Here is a 14,936-nt window from a genome sequence, read left to right on the forward strand (position 1 = left end):
GCCCACGCTGCACTGTTTTCACTGCTGTTGCTACCAGAGCTAGTTGGATTCAAGTGAGCTTCAGTAAGCTAACCCCTGTACAGCTTTTGCTGGCTCAACATCACCTGTGTAAAGGGGTCTTATAGTCTGTGTTTGCACTTTACTGAGTCATCCATTTCCATATGCACATCATTTGCGTCCACTGACAACGCAACCCCGTGATGTATCTATCTCCTTTCTGTTTGATAGGAAGAAGATGACGATGGCCTTCCTAAGAAGAAGTGGCCAACGGTCGATGCGTCTTACTATGGTGGGCGAGGTGTTGGTGGCATTAAAAGGATGGAGGTAAATCAATACTTGCTTACGTACCTGGAAAACTCACTTGTAAACTCAGCCACAAGACCCTTCTGCTATTCTCCCAGAGGGACACAAAGAGGAGGTGTGACCTCTCTCTCTGGGATGCCAGTGTTAATTGGAAGTAACTCCACTGAGGTCAATGCAAGTATATGGAACCTCTGGAAATCAGGGCATTTATTCAGGAATCCCATTGAAATTCAATACGAGTTAGGCACCTACCCTTCTTAGGCTCTCCTTTGAAAATTCCAACTGACATATGGGTTTAGGAGCCTAACTTTAGACACCCATCTTTGAAAATGTTGGTGTAAGTCACTGATCGTTCTTCAGTGGGCTCTGTGAATGCTTTGGTTTGGTCTCTTGGGTTGTGTTGACTGCTTATCTCTACCAGTGACTAGTTTCTGTTCATAAGGGATGATCAGATTTTTTCCCCACCCAAAATGGCTTTTCTAGTAAATGGAAATTTCCATTTTCATCAAGATTTTTTTTTTCAAACCCCGCCTCTCCCAAAAATTCAAAATGAAAAATTTGAAAGTTTTTCCAAACTCTGCATTTTTTCATTTCATTCTGCTGGGGAACATACCACTTTCTCTTGCTTTCTTGTGACTGGCTCCTTTGAGAGGAATTGGGACCAGCCCTCCCTGAACCATAATGACCTGCCTCCCAGCCTAAAAAGGCAGAACTAATTGGGGTCAGGTTACAGCCTGAGAAATACCTGGGCCTCATAAAAGGGCTGAGAACTCCAAGTTCTCCACAGGGAGAAAATTTGGCTTTTGTGGAAAGCCCTGAAGTAGGGTCTGAAAGACAGAGGCGATTTCATGGAAGCAGCCTGGGAATCAGGGCTCTGTGCCCTCTTATATGACATCTAAGCCCTGGTCTACACAAGGAAGTTAGTTCAGTATAACTACATTGCTCAGAGGTGTGAAATAACCCCCTGTGTAGACAGCAATAGGCCAATGGGAGAATTATCCTGTCAACCTTGCCTCTCAGGGAAGTGGAGTACCTACCCTGACGGGAGAACTCCTCCCATGGGTGTAGGTAGTGTCTTCACTGAAGCACCTCATTGGTGCAGTTGCAGTGTTTTAAGTGTAGACAAGCCCTAAGCCACGTTGGTCTGCACGAGTGCAAGGTACTTTCCTTGTCTTTATAAAACACTGTATTCATTCTTCTGGAGCTGACTGAAGGGAATTCCGTGGAACCGCACTGTGTTAGATGCATGTCAGGAATCAATTTTTAATAAAAACCCAAATGGAATTTGTTGTTTTGGTTTTTTTTTTTTAATAAACTCACATTGTCAATAGCCCATAACATTCAGTCGTGGCGGGTAATACACTGCCTTTCCCGTTTGCTCATTTCTCAATGGAGCACAAAGGAGAAAGAGCCTTGAGAGTTTTTGTCTTTGATGCTCTACAGATGTTAGGGCATTGTTGTTTTCTGTTACCCTTCAGTAATTTAACGCCAGCGTGAAATGAGTGTATTGGGGTGGAAAACGCTATCCAATCAGAATGGTAGCATTTGCCGCTCACTTTGCACTGGTGTCAATGACAACTCATGATACAGGGCAATGAGAATGAAGACCATTGACCTCAAGGCCAGAAGAGACCATTATGGGGCTATTATTATGAAGGACTATTGTCTAGTCTGACCTCCTGCATAACACAGGTCATAGAATGGCGTCCGTAACTTGTGGTTGAGCTACAGTGCATCTTTCAGGCTATGTCTACACTTATGGAGGCATGTAGAGTACAGGCACGACATGTGTAGCTACATGCCACACTGAAAGGCAGGCTGCGTCCACGCTGGTTACTGCCGAGTGTAGCTGCATATCACAGTGAAAGGCTCCGGCAGCGGGGATCTACCAGAGCCTTTCCCCACGGCTGGAGTCTTTCACAAAGGCGCTGGCAGCAGGGAGTCAGCAGGACATTTCACTGCTAAAAGTAGCTGTGTAGACATGGGAGGCCCTGCTTGGGTGTGCAGAGAGCTGTGTAGGGTGCATACCCTGGGGGTTCAGCTGTTTAGGGCAATCCACTCACCTAAGCCGTGCCTCACCGTCTACACTGCTATTTATACCCATTCTAGCTGGGGATGCAGTGTCTATACTCTACATACCTCTGTAAGTGTAGACGTAACCTTGGAGAGACATCTAGTCTCAACGTAAAGACTTCTAGTGATGGAGAATCTACCCCATCTCATGGTGAGCTGTTCCAATGGTTTAGTAACCATTGTTCCACTGGGCAAGTGCAGAGCATCCAGAATATACTTAAGGAATGGGACCTTGGAGTCTCGCAGAGGCGTAGCTAGCCCTTTGAAATTGCATTTTCTAATGCTTCTACCAACCCCAACTCAAGCAACTGGTCCTGTTGACTCCAGTGGGACTGCATGCATGAATGAGGACTTTTCACTTGATTGATGGTTTCAGAATCAGGTTTTAAGTAAGGAAAGACATCTAGATTCTGTACAACAATTGTCTTCTCTGAGACAAATGATCTTCTCCATTTCTAGAAAACCCAGCATCTACATGTGCCAAAATGCCCAGAGTGGGAACTCCTTGCAGCTGCAATCAGGAGAGATGGGACTGAACCAAAGCCCCAGATCCCAGCACCCAAAACTCCAGTGTAGACCCAAACTTCGCAGCTTGTCCCTCTCTCAACAGTGAATCTGAATAATGGGGAAATCTAGATCCAGATCCAAATGTTGCAGCTCTACATTCAACAGCAGATGCTATTTTAAGATGCCACCAATGTTTTTCTTGTTAGGTCCGCTGGGGAGAAAAGGGCTCCACAGAAGAAGGGGCTAAGCTAGAGAAAGCCAAGAATGCCAGAGTGAAGATGCCAGAGCAAGAATATGAATTCCCAGAACCCAGGAACCTGGGAAATAGCATGCGCAGGTCCTCTTCTCCCAGGAGGTGGTACACGCCAATCAAGGTAGGTCTTATGCAGGTACATAGTCCATGGAATGATTCCAGTAGATACATGTTAAACACTCATACAGCCTTATGGAGAGTTTTTATGTGCAAAGGTTAAAGCAGTGAGAGTGACTTTGTGTTAGGTTCCCAGTCCCAGACCTGAGAATCCATCCAAAGGCTGTTCTAACTTGCACCAGATGCCTTTGCCTCAAGGGGTTATTAGGTATAAAGGAGCCCCAGTCATGCTTCTTTTCTCCCACCAGGCTACCTGCAGTGTAAAAACCACTGCAGCATCTCTCCACTACCCAAATATTCCACTAGGCAGTGGAGATCCTTAAGTGGCTGGTTAAGCTGCCTTTAGGGCTGCTTTGGAGTGGCACAGAGCAGCCAGAAGGCACTTGAGGAAAGGGGCCCTGGACTCTTGCAGTGGCGTAGCTAAGCCTTTGAAAGTGCTTTCTCCCGTGTTCATGCCTGAAGCCCCCACAAAGTCTGCAATGGCAGGTCTTCCATTTCCTGAGCGCAGAGAAAGATAGAGAGAGAGAGAGAGAGAAACCTCTCTCCCGCTCTTACTTAATAAATAGGCTGGTGAAGAAGAAAATAATTCTTGCCAGATGCCACAAGGGAGAGCTGCCCCCAGAAAATTAAAGACTGATTCTGTTGTGCAGAGAGTGAATGACTGCCAATGACCCTGGGTCAGCTGGGCTCGGAACACCACAGGGCATCATGCCCATCCTCTGGGGAGGGAATGCCCTGCAAACGCTCTCTGGCTGACTTAGAGTAGCCTCGGCAGCTAAGGGCCAGATTCTTATTTATGCCAAGGCTGTGGCAGTGCAAGACTGTGGAACAAACTCCAACAAGACCTAAGGACCATCGCAAACCTCACAACCTTGCACTCCAAGTGCTAGGGGCAGTTCTCTGACCTGCCTTCCCTAAGATAAACACGGAGCAGCACGTATTGCAAACCAACTAACAAAAAGCCCGACCAAAACAAACCACTTCACTGCACGCACACTTCTCCCCCTCAGAAGGGGGTGAGCAAGAGAACGAACCACAGGGGACAGAGGATAGCCATGCCGCTTAAAGCATGGCTGGAAGGTTTTCAGATACTACAGCGATGAGCAACTTGAGCCCATCTGTAGAACAGACTTTACCTAGTTATTAATCTCCATCACACCCTCACTGGACTACCCCCAAAAGAGAACATATGCAGACAGAATAACTGCATGCAAAACTTTCCCCGAACACAATCCACGAGAACTCAGCAGAAAAGAAGGAACAATTTCTGTGAACTTGATGATCTGCTACTCCCCTTCCCATATAGTAAGAAAAATTTCCAGCACCCCACTCTACTCTGGGCAAAATCTTTCCCTGGATGACATGAACATATACAGATGAATTCGCATTGTGTCATGCAGGGGAGTTCTCACATCATCACAAAAGTCAGAGGCAGGAAAGACCTCTTAGGTCATTGAGTCCATGTGCCCACCCAAAGCAGGATTGCTAACTCAAGTATATCGTTCAGTGCTTTTTCCAGTCTGCTTTGAAAATAACACACAACTATCCACGGTTCCGTGTGGGGGGAATATTCCACAGACTCACTGGTCTCACCCACTGGAAATGTCTCCTGGTGTTCATCTTAAATATTCCTTCATCCCAGTGCTCGAAGTGCACACAACTCCATTAGCTAAACAAGACATACCATTCCCTCTGGTTTTATTACACTGCTTAAAATACCTCCTCACTCAGTGGATGGAAGGTAAATAATGCGCATGTTGCAATCTAATAATGAAGAACAAAAAAGTCCTCATAAAGCAGAAGAACACAAAACCAAATCTCAGGACCCATGCTGGAGGAAAGTTAAGCAGGAAATTCACCTTTAAGAGGTGATCATCTCTCTTCCTTTGCACATGATCCTTCGCTTCACACATTAACACAAGCGCCACCCTTAACTCCGAATTTCCTGGCTTTTGTCACTTTATCTGATGGAGTTTTTCTTCCCTTTACATTTGCTGCCACATTGTCTGTTCTAGGAGCGACTGTCCAGTAGGTGGATGGCCCTTCATTGAGAGTGGATATATTGTAGCTTGAAATACCCAGGGCTTTAAGTGCTGTCAGACAGCAGACTTTTGTGTTGTTACTTATTTGGATGGTACCAAATGGATTTTCCCCCCTTAAACATTCTTTTAGATGTTTAAAAATTTATCAGCTGTATAATCCAGTTTAAATGGATGGATCCATTTGATGATTACCTGTTCTGTTCATTCCCTCTGAACACCTGGCATTGGCTGCTGTCAGAAGACAGGATACTGGGCTAGATGGACCCTTTGTCTAACCCAGTATGGTCTTTTTTTTATGTTCTTAAATAATCCAAGGAGCAAAGCAAAACAGTGCATTTTAGAGCAGTTATATAAAAACAGAGCAGTTATACACAAAACAGTGCATATAGAGTCTGCTATAGTCCACCGGACCAGGGGGATGAAGTGGAAGAGGCTTTCTTCCGGCAACTCACGGAAGTTACTAGATCACAGGCCCTGGTTCTTATGGGAGACTTCAATCACCCTGATATTTGCTGGGAGAGCAATACAGCGGTGCACAGACAATCCAGGAAGTTTTTGGAGAGTGTAGGGGACAATTTCCTGGTGCAGGTGCTGGAGGAACCAACTAGGGGCAGAGCTCTTCTTGACCTGCTGCTCACAAACCGGGAAGAATTAGTAGGGGAAGCTAAAGTGGATGGGAACCTGGGAGGCAGTGACCATGAGATGGTCGAGTTCAGGATCCTGACACAGGGAAGAAAGGAGAGCAGCAGAATACAGACCCTGGACTTCAGAAAAGCAGACTTTGACTCCCTCAGGGAACTGATGGGCAGGATCCCCTGGGAGAATAACATGAGGGGGAAAGAAGTCCAGGAGAGCTGGCTGTATTTTAAAGAATCTTTATTGAGGTTACAGGGACAAACCATCCCGATGTGTAGAAAGAATAGTAAATATGGCAGGTGACCAGCTTGGCTTAACAGTGAAATCCTTGCTGATCTTGAACACAAAAAAGAAACTTACAAGAAGTGGAAGATTGGACAAATGACCAGGGATGAGTATAAAAATATTGCTCGGGCGTGCAGGAGTGAAATGAGGAAGGCCAAATCACACCTGGAGTTGCAGCTAGCAAGAGATATTAAGAGTAACAAGAAGGGTTTCCTCAGGTATGTTAGTAACAAGAAGAAAGTCAAGGAAAGTGTGGGCCCCTTCCTGAATGATGGAGGCAACCTAGTGACAGAGGATGTGGAAAAAGCTAATATACTCAATGCTTTTTTTGCCTCTGTCTTCACGAACAAGGTCAGCTCCCAGACTACTGCACTGGGCAGCACAGCATGCGGAGGAGGTGACCAGCCCTCTGTGGAGAAAGAAGTGGTTCAGGACTATTTAGAAAAGCTGGACGAGCACAAGTCCATGGGGCCGGATGCGCTGCATCCGAGAGTGCTAAAGGAGTTGGAGGATGTGACTGCAGAGCCATTGGCCATTATCTTTGAAAACTCATGGCGATCGGGGGAAGTCCCGGACGACTGGGAAAAGGCTAATGTAGTGCCCATCTTTAAAAAAGGGAAGGAGGAGGATCCTGGGAACTACAGGCCAGTCAGCCTCACCTCAGTCGCTGGAAAAATCGTGGAGCAGGTCCTCAAGGAATCAATTCTGAAGCACTTAGAGGAGAGGAAAGTGATCAGGAACAGTCAGCATGGATTCACCAAGGGCAAGTCATGCCTGACTAATCTAATTGCCTTCTATGATGAGATAACTGGCTCTGTGGATGAGGGGAAAGTGGTAGACATGTTGTTCCTTGACTTTAGCAAAGCTTTTGACACAGTCTCCCACAGTATTCTTGCCATCAAGTTAAAGAAGTATGGGCTGGATGGATGGACTATAAGGTGGATAGAAAGTTGGCTAGATTGTCGGGCTCAACGGGTAGTGATCAATGGCTTCATGTCTAGTTGGCAGCCGGTATCAAGCGGAGTGCCCCAAGGGTCTGTCCTGGGGCCGGTTTTGTTCAATATCTTCATAAATGATCTGGAGGGTGGTGTGGATTGCACCCTCAGCAAGTTTGCAGATGACACTGAACTGGGAGGAGAGGTAGATACGCTGGAGGGTAGGGATAGGATACAGAGGGCCCTAGACAAATTAGAGGATTGGGCCAAAAGAAATCTGATGAGGTTCAACAAGTACAAGTGCAGAGTTCTGCGCTTAGGATGGAAGAATCCCATGCACGCTACAGACTAAGGACCGAATGGCTCGGCAGCAGTTCTGCAGAAAAGGACCTAGGAGTTAGTGGACGAGAAGCTGGATATGAGTCAACAGTGTGCCGTTGTTGCCAAGAAGGCCAATGGCATTTTGGGATGTATATGTAGGGGCATTGCCAGCAGATCGAGGGGCATGATCGTTCCCCTCTATTCGACATTGGTGAGGCCTCATCTGGAGTACTGTGTCCAGTTTTGGGCCCCGCACTACAAGAAGGATGTGGAAAAACTGGAAAACGTCCAGCGGAGGGCAACAAAAATGATTAGGGGATTGGAACACATGACTTATGAGGAGAGGCTGAGGGAACTGGGATTGTTTAGTCTGCGGAAGAGAAGAATGAGGGGGGATTTGATAGCTGCTTTCAACTACCTGAAAGGGGGTTCCAAGGAGGATGGATCTAGACTGTTCTCAGTGGTAGCGGATGACAGAACGAGGAGTAACGGTCTCAAGTTGCAGTGGGGGAGGTTTAGGTTGGATATGAGGAAAAACTTTTTCACTAGGAGGGTGGTGAAACACTGGAATGCGTTACCTAGGGAGGTGGTGGAATCTCCTTCCTTAGAAGTTTTTAAGGTCAGGCTTGACAAAGCCCTGGCTGGGATGATTTAGTTGGGGATTGGTCCTGTTTTGAGCAGGGGGTTGGACTAGATGACCTCCTGAGGTCCCTTCCAACCCTGATATTCTATGATTCTATGATTCAGTTTGCTAATGCCTTTGCCCAGCTGAAAAGGAGAAATGCAGCAAACTAGAAAATTCATTATTTGCATAGCTCTGAACCCCAGTCTGCCCCACTTCCTCCAGACTCATGATCCCTGCTATCCTTATACAACCCCTAGCCCTCTCCGCTTGTCTGAGCTTCCAGTCTGGCCCTCTACTCCCATACAGGTCTGCAGCTACACACCAAAAAATGTTCTCTTTCCTCCAAAAATAAATTTTGTTTATTTATTTATTTGGAAAACTTAATGTTTTCAGCCAAAAATTACCCATCTTTCAGTTTTCAGAAGAAATTTTTGAGGTTTTTTGGGTTTTCAAAAACTAAAAAAAAATTGATTCTTTTTTTGTAAAGTCAATTTTTTCCATTGACAATTCTTACAAAAATGAAAACTGTTTCTTTGTCTACATTTTTTTGGGGGGGGGGGCAGGGGGGGATTCAAAATTCCCACCTGTTCTACTGTGAAAGTTGCCAGCAAGGCAACAAAGGAGAAGATCATCTGAACTGGCTCTCTCTTTAGCCTTGAGTGTTTGTGCAGTCCATGTGTAGCCCGATTCCAGCAAAGGGGTTTCCACTGATTTCCCTGAAAAACTGTTCCACACTTCGTTGGCTCTGACTATGAGAACTTTTTTTTCTGATGTCCAGCTTAAATTTCCCTTTATTTAATTTCATCCCACAACAGTTAAGGTCATTTCAAGGCCATTATTATTATAGTAACGTCAGACTACCCCAGCCACGATCAGGGCCACATTGTGTTAGGAGCTGTACAAATGTAGAATAGACAACAAGTTCCCGCCCTAATGACGCAGATAGCAAATGGGTCTGATCCTGCTCTAAGCCAGGGGTATTTTGGTCTGAGGTTCAATCCTATCTCAAGTAATTAATTAGTAAAAAGAGTGGGATGTCTTTAACCATCCTCAAAGGCAATTCGTTCCGCTGGAAATACATTGCCTGGTGCACAGATAAAATGTACTGGATATGTACTGCTGGCAGCTATTCAGTTAATCACAAGCAACATCCAGGATTGACTGTAATTTTATTGCAGATGTCTTCAAACATCCTTCTGTAGCAGTACCCAAAAAATTCCAGTGTCATGCATTCAGCCTGGAGAGGTTCAATTGGCAGAAATGCAGAGCGTGTTTGATAAAGATGCTAGGTATACTTCTGGGCGCTTCCATTTAGCCGGAAATTAAAAATTCCAACATGCTGCACTCAGGAAAACCCTTCTTCAGATCTCAGGGAAGCGGATTCATTTTTGGAGTGGAACAGTGGCCCCTTATAGAAGGGACAGGAAGAACATTACAACAGTGTGGGGAAACCCTGGGCAGTAATATATGTTTCTGAGCACATGGTGCTGTGCATAGCTGTACACTTTTTCTGGCCTGGTTGAACGCATCTGGCAAACAACCACAGTATTTGCGTCTTTTCTCACTGCCTCATTCCAGTCAGAAATAGAGGAATGCCGTATTGGGATTGCACAGATGTGCTACAGAGGCAGGAGTTCCCACATGTCAATCTGTTGCCTCTAACTGGGGGCTGCTCAAAAGCATCCTGTTGAAACTGTTTTTGACAGATAATTGGGGGGTTTGACAAAATGATTTTTATTTTTTTATTTTCTGTGCACAAAGTGTCTGCTTCCTATGGAAAACTTTTGTCAGAAAACTAAAAGGCCAAATTCCAAAAACTTTCCATTTTCAGCTGAATACTGAAAAATTTTTGTTTTTCAATGGAAATTTGACATTTTCTGTAGGAAAAAAAATCCATTTTCCAACGAGCTCTATTCCTAACTAATTCCCCTCTTGAAATCCTTCAGCTAGATGTGAAATTACAATGGCACGTAAGATTTCTCTTTAGCTAAGGCCAAAGAAAGACCACACAATGAGGTTAATTGTTGCCTCAAACAGTACTACACCATGAGGCTGATAGCTGCCAGGAGAATGACACTGAGGATACATGCATTCAGGGTTTTGAAGGGTGTTTGTGATTGCTGGGAGAAGTCACAGACACTGACTTGGCATAAGGGACAGAGCTAGAGAGACACAAGCACACGAGGTTTGGTAACCTGATATTCTGTTAGCAATCTGCAGTTAAAATGAAAGATTAAATGGATTTCTATATAGCACATTGTTGTGACCAAGCTGTCTTGGGGACGTTGGGTGGTTGGATAAATAATTTTTCATTCTCTGCTCCATTAATGAATCCAAGGCAGGTTATTTACACATATCACAACGCAGCCATCAGGCTGATCTGTGTAGCAGAGTGGAAGCAGTTAGAAACAAGTTGGCCCTGCTAATAGGAAACCCATCGCTACTTACAAATCCACTACTCCATCCCAGTTAATGAAGAGAAAGAGGAACTGGTGGGGAATGTCATGTATAAATGCACCTGATCGGTTTCCTTTATTTATACAGCATTTCACCAGCAACCTCAGCAGAGATTCCAGGGAGTGCATGGACAATGGAGACCCTCTCAACCCAACATGGTGCCCATCCAAATGAGAGTTAAGGCTGGGGGCAGAGTGGGGAAGTTTGCACTAGAATGGTGCATGCTTTAAACACCCTTTCAGGTATTTAAGCGGCCCGTAAGATTTGAGGGAGATTTTCAAAGGTACAAATGGAAGTTAGTCACCCAGCTTCTGTTGATTTTCAACAGGGCCCAAGTGCCTAATTGCTCTTTGAAAACCTCACTGTTTAGAATCCGCAGTAAGTTGAGAGAGGACCTCCCGCTCCATGACTGAAGATCCAGCACCTTTCATAAGCATGGCATTCAGCTGAATCAAAACAGAGGGTCCGGGCTGCACTGCCCCTGAACTGAACTATTCACTGGACACTTGTTGATCACATTGAAAATAATTCGCTGTATTTCTTGTAATTGCAGGGCAAGTTGGATGCTCTCTGGGTGCTGCTGCGGAAAGGCTATGATCGTGTGTCTGTCATGCGCCCCCAGCCTGGAGACCAGGTACTGTCCCTTTTATAACATTTATTGTACTAAAAAAAAAACAAAAAAAACCCCACCCGAACCCACAAACTTTCCAGGTCCCTTCTCCAGTGGGACTGAATGGTCGTGTTGCCGGGAGATGTCTGTCCCTGTTGTCATATACCAACATGCCATCTCAGAAACAAAACCTTAGCCACTTGCATGAACTTTGTTTGCAACTGAGATTCATAAGCGTTCAGGTTCCTTTGGCTCAGAGGCCTGTTGACACGGTTAAGTCATGTAGATCACATTGCAATAGCAATTGTCCGTCTACACAGAAACTATTAATCTGATATCGTTTTGCTGTTACAATTTTATGGCCACTTTCAATTAGCTAGAGCCTTGGATGCAGAAGAAAAATGTACATGCATTTCTCATTGCTCAAAGACCAAGTTCTCCATCTTACACTCCAGGGGTGAAATCCTGACCTCATTGAAGTCAATGGCAAAACTCCCGTTGACTGCGATGGGGCCAGGATTTCACTCCATAATTTTAAAGTCGATTGGAGTTTTTCCTGTTCAAGGATTGGAGGATGAGATCCAGGTTTTGTGTGTCTTAATTTGGAACCTCATAAAGCTGTTGGTTCGCCAATATTAATGTCTAGCCGGTGAAAAGCCTCTCCATAATGGAAGGGGATAGGTGTGAGATGCAGTGGGGTGGGGTATCTGTTCTCATATTTGCTCTGTCTACAGCAGATCCTGGGCTCAAAGCTTCGTGAATAGTATAGAATAGAAGGAAGGAGCATAGATAATATGTCTGCATCTATTCATGTGTTCGTATGATTACGCACATCTTCAGAGAACGGGATAGTAAAAGCCGTTAAAATCAATGGATGTGTGTGTCCTACTTGAAGGTGAAAGGAGAAATTGTACAAGCTGAGGCACCAATGCCAATGTTAACTGTTGCATTTCATGTATAATGTGTTTTCTATTCTATTTTTCTTCTGCTAAAACACATAGATTAATATATGTAGTATATGTTCTAAAATACATATCATAGTACATACGAGACATGCAACATGGGCAAGCTGACAAAATTGTAGAAACCATAAGTTTTGCATATACTGACTTCTTGTGACTTTAAATGTGCAAACTTGCAACATTGACAATGCACTATCTTAGTTTGGGTGTGTATCTTTATGTGTCAGAGTAACAGTCGTGTTAGTCTGTATTCGCAAAAAGAAAAGGAGGACTTGTTGGCACCTTAGAGACTAACCAATTTATTTGAGCATAAGCTTTCGTGAGCTACAGCTCACTTCATCGGATGCATACAGTGGAAAGTTTCCACAGTATGAGCTACAGCTCACTTCATCGGATGCATACAGTGGAAAGTTTCCACAGTATGCATCCGATGAAGTGAGCTGTAGCTCACGAAAGCTTATGCTCAAATAAATTGGTCAGTCTCTAAGGTGCCACAAGTACTCCTTATCTTTATGTGTGTGTGTTTGTATACATACACCCACACAATCATATGTCTATCTATAGCTAAATCAGCAGAACTGAGTCATCTATGAATTGTACTAAATATATATAGTTAGTAGACAGAGGGCCAAATTTATCCCTGGCATAAATCAGCTGAGTGCAGTAGTGTTACATCAGGAACATATTTGGCTCAGTTTGTTCATATTGGTGTGTAGCATTCAGAAGGTTTCAGGAAACTCAGATAGACAAGAAACAGTGCTAACAACCATGTAATATTTTTGATAGTGATCCATAGCTCTGTAATATTTGGCTCCCTGTATAGTTTTCCATTGGCTGCCAAATGAATTGTGAGGGTTGTGAATAAAAGCATTAATACTTTCTGCCTTCAAGGCTAAAATTTGCAAAAATGGCGTAGTCGTCTGATGCCCGTCTGGAGGAGTTCACACTCCACAAATTGCTAATGCCAGGCAGTTTGTGTGAACTTTCCCCTTAGAGATCTGAGTACAAGAGGTGCTTTTTTCTTCTATGGATTTATCTCATACGTTGATAAGCTAAAACTATGCTGGTTGAAAGATTCTGCCCTTAGTTACACCTGAGAAAATCCAGAGTAACTTCACTGAAGCCAATGGAGTTAGTAGCGATCTACATTATTATAACAGAGAGTAGTGTCCAGCCTTCCATGTGCATGTGAGCATAGAAACAGCTATACTAGCTCAGACCAATAGTACATCTAGCCCAAGATCCTGTTTCTGACAATGGCCAGTGCCAGATGCTTCAAAGGGAATGAACAGAACAGGGCAATTCCAAATGATCTGTCCCCTGTCGTCCAATCCCAGCTTCTGGCAGATGGAGGTTTAGGGAAACCCAGAGCATGGGGTTGTGTCCCTGGCTATGTTAGCTAATAGCCATTGAATTTATCTCCATTGAACTCCATGAATTTCTCTAATTCTTTTTTTAACCCAGTTATACTTTTCGCCTTCACATACACTGCATTGATCCTGCTTTTCTTTTACTGGTTTTGCATCCAAATAAGTCCGTGCAGTGGAGCAACTGGTCTAGACAGGGACACTCTGAAAAACGAATCCAAATTAACTAAAGGTGTGAATTCAAAGAGGATTACTTAAACCATATTAAACCCCTGTGTGGATGCTGTCTTTCAGAATTAAAGTGCCCTTCATCTGGTTTAGTTTAATTCACTTGCAGTACAGAACAAAAAGATGGTCGCTGCCCGAAAGAGCTTACAATCTACGTCGTCTTACCGAGTAGTACTTGTGGCCCAGCCATTGGCATCCTTTCCAGTTGTGCCAATGGAAGCTGGGTACAGGGACTGTGGGCCTGTTATGGGCCTATGGCAGAGCAGTGGGTATTTTACGGGCATTGCTGCGCTGACCCTTTATCGCGTGCTTAGTGAAGCCCACGGGGCCATTTCCTGAAGTTCGTGCAAATGCGCCACATTTTTTAGCTGCAAGCTCAACCTAAAGTGAGGGGGAAATAGCCCTAGAACTTGGGTGTTGAACAAGTGAGAGCACAATAGATGCTGCGACTTCGAGAAAGTGTAACTGAATGAATGCAAAATAAATTCTCCTGCTTTGGGAGTTTGAGTACAGCCTAGTGGCTAACAAGGCAATCGGAATTAGGAGTCATGGGATACATCTACCCAGCAAAAAAAAAAAAAAAAAGAAAGAAAGAAAAATCCCGTAGCGAGTCTCAGAGCCCAGGGTAATTGACTCGGGCTCGCAGGACTGGGGTTAACAAATAGCAGCGTAGATGTGTGAGCTTGGGTTGGAGCCTGGCTTCGAGACCTTCCCCCCTCACTGCGTTTCAGAGCCCGGATTCCAGCCCAAGCCCAAATGTCTATACTGCTATTTTTAGCCCTGCAGCACAAGCCCTGTGCACCCAAGTCAGTTGACCCAGGCGCTGAGACTTGCTGCCATGGGTCGTCTTTTGGCTGTGTAGACATACCCATGGGCTCTATGGCCACTGATTAGTAGGTGATGCAGAGCAAGTTGTTTACCTTCTCTGTTCTTCAGTTTCCTCCATCAGCAAAATTAGGAGAATCATAACACTTTGCTACCTATAAGGGAGATGTGAAGCTGTGAAATCCTCAGACAAAAACCCCATGTAGTGTAAAGGACTGTAATATTTTGACCTTTGAAGGAAGGATGGTTAAAGAACTGACCTGGGAGTCTTAAAACCAGGCTTATATTCCTGGCACAGATGTTCTGTGTGACCTCGGGCAAGTCCTTTAACCTCTCTTTGCTTTTCTCATATGTAAAGTGGAATTGATGATCACTACCCCACCCTGTGAG

The 14,936-nt window shown here is 44.6% G+C and overlaps 1 protein-coding gene across 5 annotated transcripts in view; it reads left to right on the forward strand.

The window, feature by feature from the left end:
- ANTXR1 (ANTXR cell adhesion molecule 1) overlaps positions 1 to 14,936 on the forward strand; it is a 223,681-nt gene that overhangs the window by 124,521 nt on the left and 84,224 nt on the right. For 4 of the 5 annotated variants that reach the window (XR_006287538.1, XM_007065475.4, XM_043536338.1 and 1 more), the window contains exons 15-17: positions 229 to 324; positions 3,090 to 3,257; positions 11,108 to 11,188. Coding sequence is in view for 4 of the 5 variants with exons in the window: in XM_007065475.4 (XP_007065537.2) it covers positions 229 to 324; positions 3,090 to 3,257; positions 11,108 to 11,188 (345 nt within the window). In the remaining variant the exon portion in view is untranslated. Of the gene's footprint in view, positions 1 to 228; positions 325 to 3,089; positions 3,258 to 11,107; positions 11,189 to 11,898; positions 12,229 to 14,936 lie in introns of those variants that run through there. The other variant, XM_043536339.1, reaches the window with a different exon arrangement.

The sequence above is a fragment of the Chelonia mydas genome, chromosome 26, assembly GCF_015237465.2.
Source record: "Chelonia mydas isolate rCheMyd1 chromosome 26, rCheMyd1.pri.v2, whole genome shotgun sequence".
NCBI lineage: Eukaryota > Metazoa > Chordata > Testudines > Cheloniidae > Chelonia > Chelonia mydas.